Consider the following 25,331-nt stretch of genomic DNA (forward strand, 5'->3'; position numbering starts at 1 on the left):
TGAAACCCAAAGTCCAGGCTTTTTTTTTTTTTTTTTTTTTTAACTGACCCTTCAAAAAAAGTTTCTTGAAATAATATTTGTTCGGCTGTCTCCCTATTTTAGCTTCCGTGGTAATAATGAGAGATGCACAGATGCATCGCAATTTGCGATACCGCTTGAAAAAAAATACATATACAGTTTGATTTTACTGATTTCTTGTTAATATATATTTAAATCCCCCTCATTTCGTGAAAATTAATTTTTTTCATGTATAATTTTGTTATTAAAACCTTAGAAAATATTTAGGACCCAGCAGACAAAGCCAGTGTCGCTCCAATTACAGAAGCTAAAATCACAGAAGAAAAATCTTACCTGTAATATTTCTTTTCCATAGTTAGCCGCTGCGCCAAGATCCACTTTTTTAATATTCTTCGGTGTTGTGCGAGTGCGGGGCTTCTCTTTTCTATCGAATGAATCCATACTATCTGTATCTTTGTACTCTTTTGCTTTCCTAACTTTTTCTCGCTCTCGTTCGTTATCAGAATCGTACCTATCTCCATCATCACTAAAATACAAAAATGCAACTAACAACAGTTAGAAACGAACAAGCTAATATAACCCAAAACATTTCCATTTGAAGTCGACCTGCACAAAAAAATAAATAAATATGCTGATAATTTAATAAACTGATTTCACTATCCATAGGCAGAAGTATGCTTTGATAAATAACCTTGTAATGAAGGTAATAATAGAGCGCAGAAAATAAATTTTTAAACAAATGACTTACCTCTAATAAGTGTTCTTACTCTAAAGAATGATGCTATTTCAGATTTATCAAACACTTACATACTACTAAAGCATAATATTACCAAAGTTCAAGCTCCACGTAAAACGTTAACACTCACAGAAGGATGTTTGTACGAATCTTAAACCTTCCTGTCAATTAGTTTTAGAAATACTGGAAAAAATGTGTTTAGTAACGCTGTCTTACGAACTTATCCAGCTGGTTTAACGTTTCTGAGCTGCCACCTTATAACTAAGTGAGATTGATTTGTTTTTGTGCATGTGTAAAATTCTATCGTTGTTAGTGGAATTACAAAAAGTGCACATTTAGACAAACCATTAAAAATAACCCTGCCGACAAGGAGACAGTGAATAACAGTAGATACAACTACTAAAAACAAATAAAATAATGTGATCTTTAGTTTATTAAACTTGTATCATTTTACTTGATTATTCTTGAAGATGTACAAAACAATGAATCACTATCGCCCTCGTCCCTTACTGTATAAGAATTCGGTGGGACCGGAACAGAAAGTTCCGTACAGCACTGGTCGCATAGCCGACGGAATATGAGGAAATTACAAAGTTGGCATCTTTTTTCTTTGAAATACTGGGCTGTGTGTATTACTGGACTTTTATACAGAAGTAACAATAAGTTACGAGTTTGATGATTCTTTCCAGATCATGGGAATTAGCAAAGCGCACTAATAATCTCTTGATTCAACAATAAACTAAGATTAGAGGCACATTATATGCAACATATATGAGGGGTGCTGTGCTTGTCCTAGGCTCTTATTTTACAATCAAAGTACACACTGCACGTCACCTTATTCATTGGGGTTACAGCTTTGGTTTCAAAGGTGTCTTTCCGCAAACAGTAAAACTGTCAGCAGAACTTCCGCACACATCACTTTATACTCACTTCAGACGAATTAAACAGAAGCATTATGTATGGTATTGCTGTTATGGTAGGCCGCAAACCCAATTCCTCTCTCTTCTTGTTGCTGTCTGGCGGTAACACCCACGTAAAAAATAAGACTGAACAAGACTAGTGTGCAGCTTCCCGTTGATGTAATTTACGCAGCAAGGATGTAAATAACTTGACAACGTTATCCCAGCTCTAAGCATTGTTCGTTTTCCAGCACTACATAGAGCTCGCTGTTCTAAATGGTAAGCACGAGTGCCTTTGTTGCACGGGACTTCGTGTTCGATCTAGGTTTCAGAGAGCTTCGCTGCTAGAACGGAATGCGTAATTTCAACAAACAATTCAGCATTACATTTGAAAAGCCCTAAAATCTCATCTGGCCACACAATACGGAAGTGCTTTACACTGCAAGTACGTCGACTGGTGTGTGTGTTCGAGAATATATGCGCAAACCTAATTACTCAATCCTTATATTTGTAGTATTCCTTAACCCTGACTAGTGTTGTAAAATTTCCGTAAATTTTGAACAAGTTGGTAAAAAAGTTTTCCCGGTTTCTTTCCGGAAAAATTGGGAAAATAACAAAAATCTTTGTATTAGGTTAGTTTTACTAGTAATGGAAGTTCTTTTTCGAACGCGTAAAAAATATAAATTGAGAAATTCCAATATTGTGAATATTTAAAAAATAAGCTTCCGAAAATAAAACGGTTGTAGTTATTCTTGAAAATTAATAGTCGGAACTCATTTCATTTATGTGCTTTTTAGTCGTTTACTCCTGGTTGTGCATTAATTACAGAACTTTTACAATTGCATACACATCTAACACCATGAAGCGTTTCTGTTGCAACAAATAGGGCTCTTGAATGCAGGGTTTGAAAAAACCCGGGTATTTTTGAAAAAGCCCAACCCACCTGGGCCCATGTGAGTTTTTTCGGGTATTTTCGGGTTTAATTGGGTTTTATCGGGTTTAATTGGGTTTTTTCGAAATATTTCAATCTCTTTGGGGTAAAAATGTTAAAATATGATTTACATTTCATGAGTGTCATTGTCACAACTTGCAACAACTTTCTATTCACTGCTGTTTTGAAAAAATTGCCGCCATTTTGAAATTCTATATTGGATCGCCGAAAAAATCTATACAGCAAATTTAGAATGTCTTGTGCTTGTACCCTCAGAATATCACCTTATAAAGTCAGAAAATTGCACCTTGTAGCATGGATTTTGAAAAATGGCCGCCGCTATTTTGAAAAATGGCCGCCATTTTGAAATTTTATGCCGCCAAAATATATACAGCTAATTTAGTCTCTCGTGCTTCTACTTTGAAAATTTCAACTTGAAAGACCTAAAATTGCGCTTTGTAGCGTGGATATCAGCAGCGGCGCAAATTTGTGTTCAACATTGGGGGGACGGGTAAAACCGTTCCCACAAAATAAATAAATATATATATTTAAATAAAATAAATAAATAAATATATGAAGGATGATCCAAATATGATCATTCCCTGTAAACAGTTTTCAATGTTGCCAGTCTGATTTTAAAGTTGTAAAGCAATAATAATACCGTCATATTTTATGTCCCCTGTGTGGGACTCCGGGACAACATGGATAGGGGAGCAGAGTTGTCTTCAACATTAGGAGGCGGTGAGATTTGAGGCTTATTCTGTGATGTATCAATTTCATCTTAGTTTCCTTTGTGGCAATTGGACACAAATCATGACATTTCTTCCTAAAAGACACATTTCCAATCGGATTATTGAGGAGGACAGTTCCAAGATTGAAGGGGATATGTCCCTATCATCCCCCCGCGATTTTCGCCAGTGGATATCAGCTATTTTGGAAAAAAAAAAAACCGCGACATTTTGTAATTTTACGTTGGTATGCTGCCAAAATCTAATCAGAAAATGTAGAGTGTCTCTGGTTTGTATTCTGAAAATTTAAAAGACCGAAAGTTGAACACTGTGTGGTAAAGGCAGACAAACGAACAAATGTAGATCGAGTCATCTCAGGAGCCTCAGTGACGCTCGCCAAATATGAATACCAAATATCTATATTAATTTAAAACAAAGACATAATTCATCAAAATGTCTTAAATATTTTTCAACGTAAAATAAATGGTCTTATTGTTGAAGTTCACTTTCGATGCTTTGTGCATTCAATTACGGGAATTATCCGAGCACTTGTTGCAAGACCGTTCTTTTCCGAAAATTAATTTAAAACGATTAACAAAGATAGGCCTATAATTCATATTTTATAAAGTAAATGTTTCAAAATGTCTAAAATGAAATGAAATATCCTCCAGCGTAAAATAAATAGTTTTATTGTTGAAGTTTTCACTTTCGATGCTTTGTGAGTTCAATTGCGGGAATTTCCCGAACACTTCTTTCACGACGAGTTTTCCCTGAAAATGCAGCTTGCTTTACTGTACATCGAAACTTCCATTAATACTGAAGTTTGAATGCAGCACTTGAAATAGTAAGCGTTACGTAGTCTTCGGAGCTCCAAGCATTAAGCTTCTTAATTCTGACAACAATTTTTACGTTATTGCTGTTGTTTATTCTACAGAATGCTTATTTGAAGGGTAGCAACAAATGACTGAACTTAACTGTTGTTGTTGGAAAACCAAATTTTACTGAATACTTTTGTTACCATCAAAGGTAAGAAATAGTACTAATAGTTTTAGTAATGTATTTACATATTTACTGTTAGTACCGGCATCTATGACCTTAAACCCGTCAACGTATGAGGGATAACGTCCCACGGCGGCGCCGAGTCAGGAAACACACTATTCGCGGAAAGTATTTTCTAAAATATACAATCGCTTACTTTACTTCAAATAGGCTATAAGCATAATCCGCACATTAATTTGTTCTACAATTATCTCAAGCTAAGGTGAAGTTTTTATTTATTTATTCATTCAGTGCATTTAGAGCTTTATAAAGGTCTTATGTTGAATATTGTTGTCCATCTTAACATGAAAGCATATAATTCGCCCAAAGAAAGTTTAAAATCTAATAAAAATAACTTTCAATGTGATCACCTTAGTTGTACCAATAATACACTAACAAAAAAGTCAAAAACCCAGGTGGGTTTTAAGATGGGTTTTTTCAGGTGGGTCCAACCCGAAAAAACCCGGTGGTTTTTTTCGGGCTGGGCCCACTTGGGCAAACCCTGCTTGAATGAAACTGAGTTCTTAATGTGCTCTTTGATCTGGTAAAATTTTGTTAATTTTAACCAAATTACTTCTTAATCGAAAGAGTAGTAGGCAAATTTCACTAATACTCATGCACTAAGACATCTAATCACTATCTAATATTCTTATATTCTAATATACATACAAAATTTTGTATGTAAACAAATACCTGTTTTCTAGTGCGATAAATTATCTACATATATAAAAATGAAAGTGACTATATTTGTAACTTAACAACTCTTGAACCTCCACACTGTTCTCAATAAAAATTTTCAACATAGATGAGGTTCGGGCCTGGAATGGATTTTACCATTTCATCTTGAAAATTCAACTTGGAGGAAGGAAGTGCGGATATATATTGAAAATTATCGATATAATATTGGTATTCTTACCATTGCATTGGTATTCTTACGTGGACGAGAAGGACGATCGTATCGCAAAATTGCCGAAGAATTTAACCTTCGACACCATCATCGTTAACCTATTTGTTTTACCGCCGAAGGGAAATTAATCAAGTTTAAAGAAACAGGCAGTGTGTTAAACAAACCCCGTTCCGGACGACCAAAGACCAGACGAAACGAAAGAGGCTGTCTTGACTAAGGTTTATGCTAGCCCAAAGAAATTGCTTCGTCGGACATAAACAGAATTGGGTGTTCCAAGGTCAAACAACCAATCCTGGCAGAGAAGTTTCATCTGTACAAGTTACAGATATTGCATCACTTAAATAAAGATGACCCCAATCGACGCATGAAAATGTGTGAATGGTTTGCAGATAAACTGGATGAAAATTTTACTGAAGACTGTGTGTTGATTCAGTGATGAAGCTGTTTTATGTTAATTGTGAAGTGAACTGACAAGATCTTCGATATTGGTCTCAAGGCAGTTCACATTGGATGAGTCCATCCAAACAGCAGGGCAGCCTAAAAGTGATAGTGTGGCGTGGTTTGTGGAAAGCTCCTGTGCTAGGGTCTTTCTTCTTTGATGAACATGTAATGGGTGAGGGACTTCCAAGACTGTTTTCAGCAGGATGGGGCCCCAGCCCATTTTCCTGCAGCTGTTAAGAGATTGGTTGAATGACAATTTTCCTCACTGGATTGGTAGAAGAGGTCATGTGGAGTGGTCCCCTCGTTCGTCAGACCTTTCTCCCCTTCTTTTTCTGGGATATGCTGAAAGAGAGCGCTTACTCGATAAAGATTAGACCGCCTGACAGAACGTATTACCAGTCAGAGAGCTGAAATCGACAGCAATTCAGACCTACTCCATCGAGTTCACCTTAATCTTGCAAAGCGCATCAATGCATTGAAAAGCACGGAAATCATGTTGGAAATATTAGTCATTAACATTAAATTGACTTAAATTAGCTTTTTCCTATGTACCCAGTCTTTATGGACACCAGTCTGTAAATTAATCCTTAAAAATCAGTTCTTGACAAATCAACTGACTACTTCTTACGGTTTAACTTACATAATTATCGTCAGGTACTGTTTCAAGAATGTACATAAGAAAACCAGCTGTATATCTCGTATGGGTGATAAATATAGATTTCTAAACACTTACAGTGAATAACTGATTCTTTGGACCCTTCCAGTAAGTACAAAGACAAGTTTTATAATGTGTTCCGCAAACTCGATTTTTAATTATTTAAAAAGGTTTAGGGAGAGAGTTGGATAGAAATAAAATTCGGAACATATAATAAAAAAAAATAAGGTCGCTATTCCTTGGGCAGTTAATTTAACGTTAACACCTTCACTGTTCCAATTTTGTGATACAGCCTAGCCGTTAACAACAAAGAATTACAAGGACCGTGAGTATTGAGAAAATTAGGTGAAGTAAAATAGCAATAGAAAGGAGTTGGAAAATTAAATGGGGATGATAATTAGCAATATTAGATAACTGTTACAAAGGAAAGAAACAAGTTAGCATATTCTTTTTAAAAAAATTGAGGGAGAGATATTAAAAAAAAGAGAGAGAGATGCGATGGAAGCAATCTAAGGCCTGTGACAAACATCTTGGCATTTCAGCTAAACGAATAGAACACAAGCTTTGGCGTGACGTTGCCAAGTGGTAAAGAGGTGTGGCTATGGGTAAGCAGACAAACTACAGCGCGATCAGGTGACAGGGGATTGACGTGGATGTGTGCAAAATAAACGTGGCAATACCGCTGGTCTCTCATTTGCTAGCACATTTAAAGGGAACTTGGATCGCCGCCTTCAAATGTCAAGATGTTTGTCACGCCGTTTAATTATTAGCAAGGTAAGTAAAAATTAAGGAATGAAACGATGGATATTCTCGTGTAACGATGCAAGCTTTATCACCATAGATCCTTACGGTATATAAATATTTCTGATTTTTACTATACGCTTCTTTTACATTACCTTCCTTGAGATTTAAATAGCTAAGCATTAAGGGAAGAAATATTAAATAATAAATCTTAAGAATAAATTTTTGCTCTTATTTTTGCTCCCTCCAAATACAAGGGCTATCCAGAGAGTAAAAGACGTTTTGAAAATAATAAAAAGTAACAGAATGAATAAACCAAATTGTATTATATACACATTTGAAAGGTAAACTCTTAAGCTATTTTTCCACATAATCACCATGCAAATTAAGGCACTTATCATACCGTGGCACAAGTTTTTCAATACTGTCGCGGTAAAAATCTGCCGCCTGCGATTTCAATCACTGGCTTACACCGGCATGCAGTTCGGCGTCAGTACCAAAGCGTATTGTAGTGAGTCATGTCTTCATCGCTGGGAAACCGTGAAACGATGATTTGCACGAATTTTGTCGTCGATATGCCTCACCAGTTCATCAGACACAAGGCTAAGACTACCACTGCGGTCCTCATCGTGAACATTGGAACGGCCATTTATAAAATCAATGCACCATTGCCTCACTCAGCCTTCACTCATCATTGCATGTTCGTACACTTCACAGTTGGCAATGATTTTTTTTTTTTTTTTAACAAATACCAAATTACAGAACTCACCTCACAAGAGGCGGGATTTTCTATTGCAGCGCACATTGTAACGTCGCAGAAAGCACAATAAGAGCGTCACAACTGGATGCGTACTGAGTGTGGCAACGTTATAACACCAAGATGGCGGCTCTAGCCCCGCCCACTGCCGCGATAAGCTAAAACGTCTGGGACTTCCTGGACAGCCCTCGTAGATTGTTAAGATATCCATTGTAATATAATCCTTCTGAAGAGAAATTGTATCAAAAAAAAATGCAGAAGGTACTTACTTTTGTTTCTCCATATTATAAATTGTTTTAAAAATTCGACTTTTAATGTACTTTTTTAAAACAATCTTTAAAAATGCACGCTTACAACCGAAATCTTGCAATTAGAACTAAATTCATTATTATTTTCCATTTCAACATGGACTCCTTTCAGCATCTGGAGAATATCGTACAAAATGAATACCTAAATACATAGCTTCGATCAAGACTTCAATAAGAGAAACATGTGTCACCAGTAAACATAATTCAACATAAATTACCAGTGTTGACCTAATTTACAACCATGATTTACATTACGTGATCTCGTACAACTTTTATTATTCCCAAAGTACAAAGAAGACAACCTTTTCAACTTTTATCACAAATTATGGATCAGCTCAGGTACTGAAATGCTGATGTTTCATTCCCTCACAAGGCTCGCAAATGAAATCAGTAATTCATTAGTTTATACTACAGTAATGGGTAATGAAAACAAACGAAACATTACAAACATATTAAAAACAGTTACTACATTAAAACAAAACATACAGTTAATCAATGAGACAGAGTATCCAAAGACGTATTATTCTATTTTAAACTTGTTATAATACAGTGGATCCACCACTGACAAGTTTAATCCGTTCCGTAATGCTGTTTGCTGACTGAAATAATTTTCTCCCTATTGAAATATAAATACAATTAATCCGTTCTAACCAAAAGATACATAATCTTGTCTTTTTTACATTTTTAAGTATTTTTCTGTGATTAATATAAAATTAAAATAATATTAAAGACAAATAAGTCGACACTACATGAAATAAAAATTGACACAGGTGAATGCCTGAGGGATGAGAAAGAAATTACTGCTTCGAAGAGAATTCCCTTCTACATAACAGTACGAAACTCTTCTTTCCTTCGCACTTTTCTAAAGGATTCCTTTTCAGATGTGCGCATAATAAATTAATCTAAAGAGATTTATCTTTTTCTTCGCTATGGAATTTTTCCAAAGTGAGATATCGCATTATCATTCAAAATTGTTAGCTGTCCTATTAACTACAACTTATGCATTTCCATAAATTTCTGCTCTTCACTCCAGTTACCACAGGCGAGCATATGCTTTAATATCCCGAAATATTAATGAGGGAAAAACTTTCCACAAAAAGTTGTGCGTGAACCAATTTGTTTGCGAGGAGAAGGGTTCGTGAACTGCGAGTCCACTGCACTGTGTTTCGGATATAGTACATAAAACGAAAATTCTCCTCAGTGAATTCTAACCTCTACACATCTCAATTATTTTCTTTGCGAAAGCAATGTGTTACTCAAACGATCTCATTGTTCTGTTCTGATACTCTTTTTTTTTCTTTCTTTCTTTCTTTTGGACACTCTGCCTCACTTATTTTTACTATGAAACTACGAATTATTATCACAAACAACAAGCGTGGGCAATTAAGGATTAAGTTTAACAACATACGTTTATACGAACAAACGCGAATTTCGAGGAACTAAGAGTTTCATCTGTAAAGCGTTTCAATACATTGCAATCAATAACGCAAAGAAAACCGCATTTACTGGATATTTCTGAATCATGTGGATTTCCAAAACATTACGTATAGGATGCAATTCCGAAGTCACTCTGCTTGTTTCCTATGTTATGTAAGAAATTTATGTGAAATATTAGCAGTATCTGGATAAGCAGTTACTTCGTAAGATTATTTGAAGATGATGAAATCTGTGATTTTTTTCTTTCTTATGCTTGCCTAAAAATTTGCAAACCTTCACTTGAACCATGAAGAAATAAATGATAATGGAAATTAGACGAAGCTCCAAGACACGAAAGTTTCCGAAGATACGAAAAATTAACCAAATATAACTATGAAAAGTAAGAAAATAAACCAATTTTTCTTTACACCATACTTTCTATTTCTGAAAATTTCAATAAAAATCAAAAAGCGAAGTAGTACAACTGAATAGGGAATAGAATCTGGGTTTCGAATGCGAAGCCATTACGCAACCCAGTTCGCTTCCTATCCAGGGACGGAGACCCAAGTTTGATTCTATGTCCAATAGCACTTTCTCACTATGAATTTTTATTAAATAAATTTTGGCCAATGCTGCCTTTTAATTCTACCGAAACTTACTAGACATTTCGCAACCTCTCTCAACCATCCAAGGACTACAAAACGATTCAACATTTCACTCAATACTTTGGAAACAACAATGTTTTAATTTACATTGAAATCTGTACAGGTGCCGACATAAACCGCTTACATTATGATGATTAAGAAACTTGTCACAGTTCAATTACCTCCGAACGCTCAAGGAATCAAAACAAATGTTTAATCATATTCACTTAATCTTGTTTACGTGAAGTTTTAAGTAGTGTGTGTGTCTCGTTTGCCTCCAAAGGGGTGAAAGTGGTAAGAGATTTGAAAGAAGAATCTTACACATGCGTTGCAGGAACATTTAATCAATTATATAGTTATGTTAGTAATCTTCATTGTCGCTACGAGAAAAACCAATAGCTTTTCAAATATAGATAGTTTATGCACAGAGTTTATCTGACTTCAGAGAACACGGAGGTCGAGTCGGAAAAGTTTTAATAAGAGCTCCTTGATTTTTTAAAGTAACCACAATAGTAGTTAAACGCAAGCTACTTCACGTAAATGGAGTTAGGTGAATATCATTAATCTACCACTCACCTCTCTGATCCAAAGAAAAACATACTGCAATTTCATTCGGTCAACTCACTCACCTTCCTTAGACGGTAAGTGTTGTAAGTTCAGAACGCCTTCCTCTTCTTTCAGTGAGGCACTGCTATCTTTGTTTCAGAAATAAATGTTCGTCCTTATTGTATTTTCACATCCAGTAACCTGTAACTATGCTTCAATCTTCTTTTCAACATGCACAAAACCATGTTGACAGAAACTACGGGTTCACGTTAATGAGACAAAATTGTGGGACATTTAAGTTAAAATGAAATGTTTCAATTTAACGTCCCCATGATTATGCCTTTTAGGCTAAGGGAGACGGGTGAGTAAGGCAGGTGAATGATGACATCGCGCAATAGGTATATTATCTATCAATTTAAAGAAGCTAATTGACGTGCTTTACTATTTTAAAAGTGATTATGTCAACTTACCTGATTTGAGCCTTTAAAAGATTTTCTGAGTAGTAGCAGCCGTTCTGTTGCCGTTCTCAAAAGTAGAATCGCTTTAAGAAAAATCTTGCGTCTTTATGTGTAAGGATTCTAAAACTGAATACTAACCTTTTCATGATTTTGAAGAAAGATAGAAGAAAGAAAAAAAAAAAAAGAAAAAAAAAACGATTTTTCTGTTGTGCCAGTTTCTAGATACTAAAGGTATTGAATTTTATCGCAATCACAAAATGAAAGGAAAAATTTCTAACCCTTGCACACTCTCATGAGGGAGCCAAAACCAAATTTGGTTCAGGAAAATCTTACCTATTTTTGACATACATGGACAATCTTAAGAGCCACAATCTACTGTTCCATTTCAAATGAACCCATTATTTCTATCAGCATTTTTTTCTGTTTAGCAAAACGAAGGTCAAAACGTTACAACAGAAAAAACATTACAAGTTTTTTTAATAATAATAATAATCACGAACATTTGATTCTGAAACAAAGATGTGGGCGCTCCAGTATAACTATAGAAATCTATTCTCAGCTTTCAAATTATTGATCAGTACGATGAGATAATATAATCCAAAATTAGTTTTCCTTCGGAGCGGAGTAGTAGTGTTAGATTCTTTCTGCGCGCAAATTACGGATATTACTACATAAAATGCATCAAAAGTTAAGGCACCAAATGAATTATACAGTACGATATTAAGATTAGTAATTCACAATGATCGACAAAAGCACTTGAATGAAATACAAGCATTTTGATGAAAGCATATATGAAAAATGCTCTGTCGTTAGTTATGAGTTGACGAACATATTATGTAAACCCGTATTACGATACAGCAAAAATAATTAAAATCTTACAAGAAGACTAAACAATCCCCATCAGGCAAACAAGCACAAATTTCCTGACGTTCACACGAAATGACATAACAAAAGCGTACCCCAAAAAGCGAAATACAAAAACAGCATGAACGTCACAACTACTATGGTATTACTTTAGGCCAAATACCCAGACAATGCATGAAAAATCACAAGAACATCACAGCGAAATATCAAAAGCAAGACGTTTACACTAGAGTTGAATTTGTGAATAAGCCTTCAACAAAGTTAGATTTACAAGTTCACAGTTTTGACAACTGGATTAAAGAAAAGATAAGACAACTTACTAGTGAGACTTGCTCCGAAAAGCGCAAAAAATGAAGATATTTCTTTTCACAATTAATCAAATCCTCAAGTGCCCACCTGTTATGAAAATGAAAATTCTTCGTCTGCTTTCCTGCATACCTTGAACTCCCTCCACCTTTGTTTGGATCCCAGTCGGGAAAGTCATCTTTCTTCCATCTCGGAGGAGGATCTTCCCACCTTTCTACACCTATGTATGATACAAAATAAATTTAACACAAAATATACCAAGCGAAATACATGAAATATCTGACGACTGCAACAACAGAATTAATTGAAACTTTTGTACTCAAGTCTTTCTGATACGACTCTACTGTAGATAAAGTACTTTCCTACAGTGAGTATGTAAAGATTCAGCGTTTAAAATATTTTATATTTTCATTATTCAGCTGTTATATTTTCTAAAGTGTAAAACTTAATTTTCTATGCATTATGATTTCGGACAAGAAAAACTCCTTTCTCAACTTTTTGACTAAATAACCACAGAAGTAAACAATTAAATGAAACTGTATTATCACCGATACAGAATTTAACTATTTACTATTACATGTACAATTACAAAAAAAATCTTACCGTACTTGAAACCCATTGTATCACTAGACATGCCGACATACTTGTCTTTATTTTTCTTAGCCTTTTTCCTTTCTTCTCTAAGTTTATCATCATCTTGAATAAAATCTATCAATTCCCTCACTTTATGCCTAAAAAGAGAAAAACAATAGTTCTGTGTCACCATGTGAAGATATACTAGCATATGTAATGCCTAGCAAGGACTGCTTCAATTATTCATATTTACTTAGTTAATTACACAACGAAATGAGCACAGATTGATTTGCGTTTTAAACACTCATTTCAGTGTTTCCTGGCAACAACTTCGTGAATCAATTTCATCTTTCCTTTCATTTTTTCTAGTTTAGTAAGACTTTTCTCAAGTTTGACAAAACACTCATTTTTAAGAATATACTGGCGGAAGTAGTACAATTTTCCTCGAAATATACTGCAGACGATAATCACTAAAATTTGTCAACAACGAACATATAAAGATGAATGTTGGAAAAATATAAGTACCTTATTAGTCTACTATTCTGTTATTTAGTACTGGAATTGTAAAATTTTCGGTAAGTTTTGCTGTGACCATTCTCGGGGGGAAGGGGGGTTTACCTAATTAAAAGGTTAAGTTTTCGTAATATTCATTTGGCTTTTGGAACTGAACGTCCCTTTCACCTTCGAAGTAATATGAGACATGCATATAGAGCTAAATATGGAATCCAAATACCATGAACTCCCACCGAGAATCAAACCCGAGTCTCCACCGCCAAAGGTACGTACACTAACCATATAGCAGCAAAAGAGAGAATCTGACTTTGAATTTGGTTCTGAAGGATGAGCTAACTTTACCACCTTTCAAATATAATTTGATGGTCTATATATATTTCTCTTCTGTTCTTGTTTTCACACAATCTCTTCTTAATTATTCTATTTTCCGGAGAGAAATTATTAATTGAATGGTTATATTCACTACAACTTCGCGTTCTTCTTCTTATTACATACGCTAAAGTGAATATGATTTTTAGTTACTAATTCTACTTCTCAAAAAATTGGAAACAGAACAATAACGTAAAACTGAAGCAGAAGGTTACCCACCATCTGTTCAATTGAAAAGAGCCTAACTTACAGAAAGTAAGCGTTTTGAAGCAGAAATTATTGTAGATCTACGCATTTCTTATGCTTATAGAATAAGCATTTCATATGCAGTAACAGTAATCTAGGAATCAGTTTGTATTTCATACACAATATACAGGGTGTTTCAAAACAACACCAACAACGTTTGGGATGTGATCCTGACACCAAGATAAGACAAAAGTATAGACCAACCTGGGTGCACAAATGCTTCCTTTCGGAGTTACAGCCTGCCGAAAACAAGAAAAAATGAACTTTAAAGGTCCATAGCTCCAAAACTATGGGACCTACCGTAGGCGGGTCAACCCTTCACTTAGGAAGTAATATGTGCGCTATCCAAAAATACATATTTCAGAATCCTGTGGTACTTCCGTGACAATTTTTCTAGAGGTAGCTGGTGAGAACTTTAATTATACGCCCGTAGCCAAACTCCCTCTGTAAGAACCGTTGCGTGAGTACCTTAGGATTCTGAAACATATATTTTTGGATAGTGCATATATTTAGTTCGTTCAATAATGACTGGCACTTCCCCCTATAACTGGTGCCAAGTAGCAGTTTGAAATGTTTGTTGATGTATGCATTAAGATGTATATCTACTATAGTACTATCAAACTCCACTAAATGGTTTTGTTTCTTTCCGTAGGTAGCACATTGTAGCAGCAGCAGTTCCAACTTGCCAGGACGCTGGTGGACAGCGAAAAGACAGTATGGAAGCAGACACACATGGGTGGACAGTGTGGTTTTTCTGAGGAAAGGAGTGAATACTTCAGACATCCACAACAGATTATTAGCCGTATGTGGGGACACGCACTAAGTCGCAGATCAGTTAGGTATCCGAATTTACAGAAGGCAAAGACGGTGCTGCAAAAAACAAAAGCACTGGGCGTCCTGCAACTGCACGCATACCAAGCAATGCCGCGCGAGAGAATGATCTGATAATAGAGCACAGGAGAATCAAGTCTGATGAACTAGAAAAAGAAACAGGTCTATCATGGGGTTCCCACTACACTATCATTCATGAGAATTTGAAGCTGCACACGGTGTGTGCACAATGGGTGCCTCATGACCTCACCGTTGCACAGAAACAAAAGCGTGTGGAAATTTGCCAGCAGTTTATGCAACAGTACAGTGAAAATCCGACCGAGTTCTTTGAGCGTCTGGTCACCGTCGACGAAACTTGGTTCCTCTACGAGACTCCAGAAAAGAAACACCAGTCCATGGAATGGAGGCATACTGGAAGCCCTCGTCCCAAGAAGGCACGGACGGGACTATTCGTGCTGAAACAAATGGCGACCGTTTTCTGGGATCAGGAAGGGATACTGCTGGTGGAATGGCTCCCTCCCAATACGTCCATCGACAGTGAGAGCTACTGCAGCTCACTGCATAGACTCCGCCGACAAGGAAAATGGGGCCGTGGCGTTCTTCTCCAATACGACAATGCCACAGTGCATGAACTAGGGCTTAGTGTACTGCCGCATCCTCTATATTCGCCGGACCTGGCTCCTAGCGATTATGCTTTATTCGACACAATGAAAGAGGGCATGAGAGGTAAAAAGTTCAACACAAATTATGAACTCCACGCATTTGTCCGCCAGTGACAAAGAGATACCCCAAAGAATGGTTTGCTACACAAATAAGGAAGCTTCCAGAACGGTGGCAAAGGCACATAGACATTGCCGGGGAATACCTCTAAAATAAACTGTAATCGTTTGTTCAATAAATGGTTCCTATGAAAACAAATTAATTGTAGTGCCAATCATTTTTGAACGCCCCAAGTATTAGTTCCTACGTGAAGTCTTGACTACGATAGGTCCCATAGTTTTGGAGGTATAGGCCTTTAAAGTTCACTTAGCGTATAACTCCGAAAGGAAGCATTTGTGCACCAAGTTGGTCTATACTTTTTTCTTATCTTGGTGTCAGGAATCAGTTCACGATGATTGCACGAAAGAAAGATAATGCATGGCGATCTTCATTTTTCTGTTTAAGCATCTTAATTACAACCAAAGTAAAATATACAGTGTAGAATATAATACCTTCTGCAAACTGCAAATACTGCGCACTGTGCTACACAGCAAGTATATGCATTTTCCAAAGTGTTTTGTTTACATTTTTTATACTCCTTTCATTCTAACTTTTAAATCACAAATATCTATATCTTTTCTTTAACAGAGCTACTAAAATTCCAAAATGAAATTTCGTGACTTTTTCGTGACCTTTTCTTTACCAAACCATAAAATTTCGTAATATTCAGAAACTAATAACAGTACCTATATTCTTCAGCACTTATCTTTATCTTATCTCTACTTTCAAAGGCTGTTCCTTAAGAGTGATAAAAGGTTGGTATCTTCTCACAGTTGAATAAACTGGTTAGATGCGTAGGTGGATTCGGCGATGCGGTGCGATTTGCATCGCTACTGCTCAATGATGACAGCTGAAGGACAGTCTCAAGAGCGAATTTGAATGTGAATTAGGCCGAATTTTCATGCATGCGATAGAAGCGTACTTTGCTTACAATTTGGTAGCGTCTAAAGCCGACAATAGACATTTTTGGCGCCGAATTTTGACGTTTTATACAATAAAATTTTCCAGTCTGTACTTATATTCGTACAGATAAAAAAAATCGTGACCATACAGCTAAATTTCTTGACTTTCATGACCGTTTTCTGATTTCGTGACCGATAGACACCCTGTGTAAGATTGTAAAATTATTCAAGGTAAACTTGCATAAATTGAACATGAATATGAGTACCTGATTTCAAGTTATTTGCACTCAGTATGACAAACGTAGTTAACACAACATTCAAAATATTTTAGCAGTAAGATGTTTCTAATCAAGGATGACTTTTTTACATTTTTTTTTTTTTTTTCGTTTTGTTTTCTATTCATTAACTAGCTCAAATACTTGTTCTTAGCACGGAAAGAATAGGTTTATGACAAGTATTTGAGAGGTATATTTGAACTCCCTTTCCTATGTTCTTGGGATACATATTCGAATCGAAACGAAATTTAAAAATCCCAGCTCGACCTAAATCTTCAAAAACTCATTTCAAATTGTGTAGCCGATATTGTTAGCGAAAAACTTACCGTACTCCTCCTGTACTTAGGACATGCATTTCAATCAATGAGATAAACACCCCGGTCAACCCAAATGCAGTGTTTAAAAATCATTTTGAACGGTTCAACTATTTTTGATGCACGCAACAACTTATTTTCAATGAAGAGTTTATACACTGAGTTCCACCTTCCTAACATGAGAAGATCGTGAGATACTCAATTTTCGGCGTACCGCTTTTCATTCATCTTCCGCCCTTAGGGTACACATTTTAATGAAAATGACATGATAAAAAAACCGGTTCGAGTCAAGTGCTATGCTCAAATATTAGTTTCAAACAATTCAATTGGTTTTCTCGTGTTGAAAAGAGATGATGTTATAATTTTCTAAAATGATAGGTTACATGTCCACTTATTTCTCATGAACAGTTTATATACGAAGTTTCATCTTCCGAACGTGAGATACTCGATCTTTTGCGTACATTTTAAACATTCCTTCCCCCTTAGGATATGCACTTATGAAAAAATGGCATATAATCCCGACTCGAGCCCAATACTATGTTCAAAAATTGCTTTCAAAAAGTTCAGAAGTTTTCTCGTGATAATGAGACAGACTACATTAATTTCAATGTGTAATATATATATAAATTTTTTTCTTCTTACAAGTGGAATTTTCGAAAGCACTGTCAAATGCTTTTAATGTTGAGCTTGTATATTGAATCTTATATTTCTAACTTCATAGAGTCGCGAGACCATCTATTTTTGGCGTATATTTTAAATCCTTGTTTCGTTCAGAATAAGTATTTTAATCAAAGTGATTTGGCAAAAACCCGGCTTGAGGTAAGTACTAAAAAATTCACTTCAAACTGCTCAGCATGTTACATTTCAATTATGGTAAAGAGGCTACATGTATTAGCACGATATGTAAATTTTTGAATAAAAAATTGTGAGTATTGAAGGTTAAATGGATTCAAGCTTTCTCCTCAAGTCTCCTGTACAATATGAAATCATGAAATTAAGTACATAGTCAAAAACGTTAATCTAAAAAGTTTAAACTTGCATTATTAAGATCCTATCATCACATAGTATACTGACATTCGGTTTGTGTCCAAGAATAGGCAGAACTATTGCATTATATTTGTTTTAAGCACAATGAATTTGATTTAAATCATTTATTAAAAACCATCATCCAACTGAAGAATTTCGATTTAAAACAATCAACCCTGGCACTCTGTGATTTAAATCATGTAATTTCAGCTACCTACAGAACTCTACGTCATACTTTACTGTATTATTTTCTTCGAAAATAACAACCCAGTAAATCAAGAGGAACACTGAAATTAACCTGGCGCCCGTGAGTGCAACTGCACAGCTTACTATAAGAAAACATAATTCTTAAGAAATTTTTATCGAAATAGTCTTACTTTATGTAACCTTCCAAGCGATGAAATAACCTCTTGGAAAGTACTGCCGAATTACATAATACGTAGCATATTTTCTCATCGCACAAATATATCCACACTAGAACATGTACAGCTATCTCGGTACAGCTACGCTTTAAACTTTTCGTACAATGTGTTTCGCACACACTCACAAAAAGAAAGGAGAGACAGAAGTCTAAATTGATTATCTTTAACAAAGTGATGGTGAAACTGCCATAGAAACATCTCTAAATCCACGCTTATTCAACTTCCTTCATTACACTCCTATTATTTGGATATACATTTTCCTGGCACTAAAAGATGTCTTCTATAATTAACATACACTGGGCTAAAATTACATCAATACTTTGTTTCTTTTTTCCAATATTTCCATTTTCTAAACGTTTATTTGACTCACCTAACATTGATTCCCTGATCCTTTCCATACTCATCAACAAACGTGTAATTCTCCAAACTTCTAAGATCATATATATGTTCCCTTGATGATGTGACCACTCTCTCTGAGCCATTTCGTACTAGATAAGCCAACAATAGTAGAGACTGAAATTAAACACAATTTAAAGTCAGTCACAAATATTACCAGAAAGATTTGCACGTTTAATATACTTTCCACATATCAACAACACGAAGGAAAAAAGGAAGCTTTGGCATATTTAAGTTTTGTATTCGATTAATAATTAACGGATGTAATCATATAGTTATGTGGTTATATTATTCTTCGTACACTAAGGGACAAAGAAAAGAGTGCAGGAGAAGCTCTTCACAACTTATCACCGAAATAAAAATACACTGGCTCTGTAACGTTAATTATATTAAGAAAATACAAATATTTAGAGAAAAAAAAACTTACAAATTTACGTATTTTAAATTTTAGGGTACCTGATATAACCCTGGGAATATGTAAGGTATTCGTGAAAGAATGGCGAAGTTTCGTAGGACTCTTTGCAGAAGTGACTGTTGTAACGATAATCTGTATATATATGTAAATGTTATTATGAACAATGGTCCGGTACCAAAGACATCATTTTCTTTTATGGCCAGACCTGTGCATTATTGTTGTTAAGTTTTGTGGCCAAACAGATTTTTTTATGCAGTAAGGACGCCATTATGAATGGATGTTAGATTTAATTTATAAAGAAATTTTGTGAAAATATAAGGTAAATGTTGGAAAGTATTCGAAAATACGTAAGTTTAAATCTATTTTATTCTGTGAGTTATTATTGAACATTCATGGAGTAAATTACGTCTTAAGCAGTTCAATATTACTATTTTGACGAACTTAGGGCAAATAAGTAACTATCCAGAACAGCTGAAGTTAGTAATATTAATGTTACACTGTACTTGGCTGATTAAATGATAAATCGCTTTGGCAAGTCAAATCGTTTCTTGCCATTACCATGAGTGACTTGCTGGGAGTTTCCAAAACTGAGAGCTTTCATCCCGTCCTTCCTTAAATTCCATCTTGCCTCATCGCTTGCCATCTTGCCCCTTAAATTCCAAAAACTCATCAATACCTTAGATACGAACTTTTAAAAAATACTGAACTTCTCTTTTGCCTTTAGTTTTAACTTAGGTTTTAAAGGAACATACCAATGTAAAAACTCGTACGTTTGCATTTTCAAAAGTTTGTGACTACCACTTATCAAAATCTGGAAATACACCCATATCCACTGCCCAATCCTATTGAATACTAATGTAGATACACTACATGATATGACTATCTTTTTCAACATTTTTCTCCTTTGTAATAAAGGCACACTACACGTCTTTTTTTAACTTACCTTGTATGTTCTTCTCCAGTTCTTCTTATTGTCTTGCAGCATACGTTTCCAAAGCATTCCCATTACTTCCGGGAACTGTTCATATGTGAAAGTTGCTTGTGCAATTTCCTGCATCAGCACACCTACAAAAAAATTTTGTAAATATTATTCCTACACACTTACAAAAAAATTTTTAAATATTATTCCTAACAGAAAAGGAAACACTATTCTACTGTTGTACATTAGAAACATTACTATGCAGCCACTTACATAAATACTGTATTAGAATAATATGTTCTGTACTGTAATGCAATAAATGCGTCAATTTATTATATCACGTACATTTTTTTAACCACCACACAATAGAAGATTGCATTTCTTTTACCGCCTATTGGTAGATAATTAGTCGATTCCTGATAGTTCTGAGTTATATAGGCGCCCCATGATCACAGAGATATTTCTAAAACTCTATTAACACTGTTGGAGGGCTCCAAAACTACAAAGAATATGGACTCAGAACTACACTGTGTTTCATACATTACAAGAATTACGTACCTACAAATCCAAACATACAAGTAAGCCGGATTATAAAATTTACGGACAGGAGATGATATTGTTTCAATACAGTAAAATATAAAATAGTGAAAAATAGGGCAAGAAGATTACAAATCGGAGTGATTTACGTTGGGGGATTATATTGATAGAGCAAAAGAATATCTGTGTAATAATGCTGCAGTGAACTCATAGTAGTCTGTGCAGAATATCAGTTTTGCAGATTATTCGCGAATACGTTTCTTTTAATTTGTACACGGTTACTAAGTACTAATATATTTGTCTTGACAATAATTACCAACTACTTTCAACGTTGAAACAGTGAAAATCCACAATAGTATCCGAGACCAAGCTACCAATTGCTGTAACAGTATATAAAATTTGTTTTCATTAATCCGTAAGTACTACGCGTAGTCCATCAGACTCTGCTGGAAATGCGTTTTCGCCGCAACTTTCGCCTCTTCCGACTGCCGCTTCCTCTACCTTCTTGGTTATATTTAGTATGTATGCCAAAATTAACATCGTATCGTTAGTTTGTCCACAATATATTGTTCAGAGTCTGACAGTCGCGTAATACTAATGTGACAAAAAAAAAAAAAAGCGTAGTACTTAGGGGTAATACGATAGTGAAAGGTTTCTAAATTTTTCACTCTGTATAATTAGTGTGTTAAAAATCGGTTCTTTCCTCCATTCGTTAATATAACTTTCTAGTTTCATTCGAAATTTTGTACCAAAGACCGAAGGAACAAGCTAGTAAGATAATTGTAGCAAATTAACATTTTTGAAAGCGGTAAAACAAAAACCTTTAACAAGCTACTACACAGCTTTTGATGATTTCGTTCTATTTCAAATTAAATGAAATACCTAACGACGGGAGACTAGTTTTCCTTATCTGTATGCTAAGTACGACACAACTGTTCCTTTCCAGAGCCACTTCTTGTAGTAGTTAGCACATCACCTCACTAATATACATACAGTTAAACCTGTCTTTTGCAGAATCGAGCGTGACTCGCAAAAATTTCCGTTAAAGTCAGGTTTCCGCTTTAATGAAGGTAGACTTTCCCTTAAAAAATACATGCTTATAACGGACATTCAGAATTAATTAACTGCTATACGTACGTTGTTCAATTACAGTACTTCTTTCTTCTACAAATTAATATACAAAAATCTTTAAAAAAACACAAAATACGCTATGCACACGTTTTCTTCAAGTATCTCCATTGTACATTGCTGCGTGGCTGATCGATTTTCCGCACACACTTTAGTCTAATATACCACACTAAGTAAACCAGAGTTATTTTTCCATAAGGCAAATTGTCCAGAAAGAATTAACAAAAGAACGAAAAATTTATCGCAGACAGTGTAATGTATATGTTTTCCCCTCAAAGGATGTCTAAAAATTTTCTAAACGCTGTAGTCCGGAATTCAGATTTTTCTGCTGAAGCTTTATTTTGTTTTCTGTTGTCCATATAACAGTTTCCGCTTAATAAAGGGACTTTTACGTTTATACTTTTACTCCAAAATTTATGGAACCGTGCAATATTTCCGTCTAATAAAAGAGTCCGTTGAAGGCAGGTTTTACTATATATATGTTCTAATTTAAACAATGGGGTTTGCGTCAAATTTAACTACTAGTATTCTGAAGCTATTTGGGTGCGAAATTTAATACATAATAAATTAACTATTATATTTTTCACTTTTATAATTATAGGTCAATCAACCTATGAACCTTACCTGTTGGTCCCCACGCATCATCGTTTGTAGCCTCCCTGACTTTGGCTTCCATTTCCGTGTAGTTCATCACCACATTGGTGCTGAAATGTAATACAATTTCTTTATTTACATATATTTATATCCGTGCAATTGAACAATATGAAAATACCACATAATGAAAGAATTTATTTATTATTATACAAAAATAATCTCTACTATCTTGAGAGGTTATTTTATTAGTGATTTTCCATTTTTACTCCCACCGAAAGAAGACTTTTCCATTTTTATTCCCACCGTAAGTAAAAAAAAAAAAAAAAAAATGTAGATTACGTAATTACCATACTTTCTTTACACATGTCTCCTCATGCATTTTAAAAATTCTTGTTTCATAATGAATTTGCCATTACTACAGCATAGTCCCTAAAACTCGGCACTCGATAACCCGGCCACACCCTGGCAAGGCGAAACAAACCCCGCGCACAGACGCGTTCAAAGTCATTCCCGGGTATTCTTCTGAGGTACTGTACAGTGTGTATTAATTAATTTTCATGTACAGTAAAGGCTCTATGCCGTCATAAAGTATGTACTTTTCCCTTGTTTAAGGGTAATTGGGCAGTTTATTCTCTCTTGTACCTAGTTATATCATAAATACTGTCACAAGTTTAAATCTGAATAACACAAAGAGTATTAACACCAAGGCAATTTATTTTGGTCATGTTTTACATTGATATGTTATACACCTGACGTATGAATCATTTTTCGAAATGCCCCCTCTTGGCCTTGATGAGGCACGAAGTCTGTCCGGTCACTGGTCAATGGCATTACTCACCACGTCCATGGGAAAATTGTTCACTGCTCGGGTCAAGGATTGTTTCAGACTGTCGACAGACGGATGCCGTTTATGGCAGACCCTTGCCTGAAGGACTGCCCAAAGTTTGTAGTCCAACGAGTTAAGGTCCGGATTGCTAGGAGGTCAATCAGCGGTAGAAATTAAGTCGCGGACGTTCCGTGCCAGCCAGTCCTGGGTTGTTTTCGCTTTGTGGCGTAAAATGGAATCCTGGTGGAAGGTCCACCTTTCTCCAGGTAACATGGTAGCAGACAGTGGTTTCATTTTAAGTGTTAGCACTGTGTCCTGGTCACCTTGGCAGATGTTTTAACACCTTGTTCGCAAAAATGCAGCTGGGTTGTGCCTGAGTAGCTCACTCCGCACCAAACCATCACTGAGGCAGGATGATGTGCCCTCTGAACAATTGGAGCTGCCTCAGCAGCTGCAGTAGATGACGTGGCATACACACGGTCATTTTGGGCGTTGTAGGCCTGCTCAATTGCGAACACCTTTTCGTCATTGAACAGAATCTTTCTGTACAGATTGTTGGCGTAAAACCGCAACAGTCTCTTTGATTTAAGGACCCTCTGCGACATTAATGTTTGGGTCAGAAAGTGACCAGTCCGCCTCTTATACGCCCGTAGATGTAGGTCACTCCTGAGCACACGAGACTTGGAATTTCTGCTAATGTTCATCTCAGCAACCATCACACTTTGTGTTCGAACAAAATTTCTTCGAATTCTTGCTGCAACCGCTTTCTGGACCTGCGAGGTTCGTACCGTTCGTGGTCTGCCACTCCTTGCGCGGTCAGCTGCCGTTCCAGTCTTGGTGTATCGCTGTATGGCGCGATACACGAATCTCTTGCTGATTTGTAGGGTTTTCAGAAGGTTGAAAATCTCACCCGCTGTCTTCCCGACCTTGTGTAGTGCAATTACTGCTACGCGATTTTCGTAATCGCCCCACTCCATCAGAACTCAGTACAATATCAACGTATGTCATGAACAGTCCAACACACACTACATGCATCTTCCGCTTTATACACAGATGACAGCACTATGCTACTCCGGATGCGTACAGCGCCACTCCAAACTTTGTGACAGTATTTATAACTAAATATTTTCAAGCAACTAATACATACAAGTGGAGTAATGTATTTTCTGAGAAAACACTCGTACTTATTCTTTTTAACCTCATTTCCGATAACCCGGCATTTTCACGTACTCGGCCACGCTCCGGTCCACATTAGGCCGTTTTCGGGACTCTACTGTACTAGAAGGGCTCAATGAACTGCTGAAGCTTGTTAGCAGCTCACGGGACAAACGGACGCTATTTGTCGTCACAGTCACTTGAAATATCTTCGGGAAATGCATACAAGACGTCGGAGTGTGCAAACTGTGTCCAATATATTTCTTACAGCGAATGATTACATTGTGATTTCAACCGTGAAATATAGCGAATCTCTTTATTCATACATTTTACCTGAACATTTTCCAAATCCTGGACCACATATTGTTGTCAACTACACTTTTCTAGCATCAATCCATCATTATTAATTGTACTGTAATGCAACTTTTAAAAACGTTTATTTTACAAATTACATTTCTGGAACGAATTTCAATGTATTTACAACACTTAACGTGAATAGTGAAGTGTACTAGGTGCTACAAGAATTTTAGAAATATTAAGTGAATTAGTGGAACATGACCAGGGAGAAACGAAGATGCACATACACCAGATTTTTTTTTTTTTTTTTTTTTTTTACCTGTTTCCATTCTACTACAGTTAATGAGGAACAGTAATACTAATCGAGTACTCTCCGAATTCCTTCTGCATTCTGAAAGTAATTATTAAAGAGAATCTAATCTCGATAAACAACATTTGACA

General features: G+C 35.7%; 1 protein-coding gene across 2 annotated transcripts in view; it reads right to left on the minus strand.

Annotated features, from left to right (window-relative positions):
- lqfR (clathrin interactor lqfR) overlaps positions 1–25,331 on the minus strand; it is a 61,011-nt gene that overhangs the window by 32,198 nt on the left and 3,482 nt on the right. The window contains exons 2-7 of one of the 2 annotated variants that reach the window (XM_081734482.1): positions 22,643–22,722; positions 20,378–20,499; positions 18,994–19,136; positions 12,997–13,124; positions 12,484–12,613; positions 352–544 (exon numbers count right to left, since the gene is read on the minus strand). In XM_081734482.1, coding sequence (XP_081590608.1) covers positions 352–544; positions 12,484–12,613; positions 12,997–13,124; positions 18,994–19,136; positions 20,378–20,499; positions 22,643–22,722 — 796 coding nt within the window. The remainder of the gene's footprint in view (positions 1–351; positions 545–12,483; positions 12,614–12,996; positions 13,125–18,993; positions 19,137–20,377; positions 20,500–22,642; positions 22,723–25,331) is intronic. The other variant, XM_081734483.1, reaches the window with a different exon arrangement.

The sequence above is a fragment of the Thermobia domestica genome, chromosome 12 (assembly GCF_964235325.1).
Source record: "Thermobia domestica chromosome 12, izTheDome1.hap1.1, whole genome shotgun sequence".
Lineage (NCBI taxonomy): Eukaryota > Metazoa > Arthropoda > Insecta > Zygentoma > Lepismatidae > Thermobia > Thermobia domestica.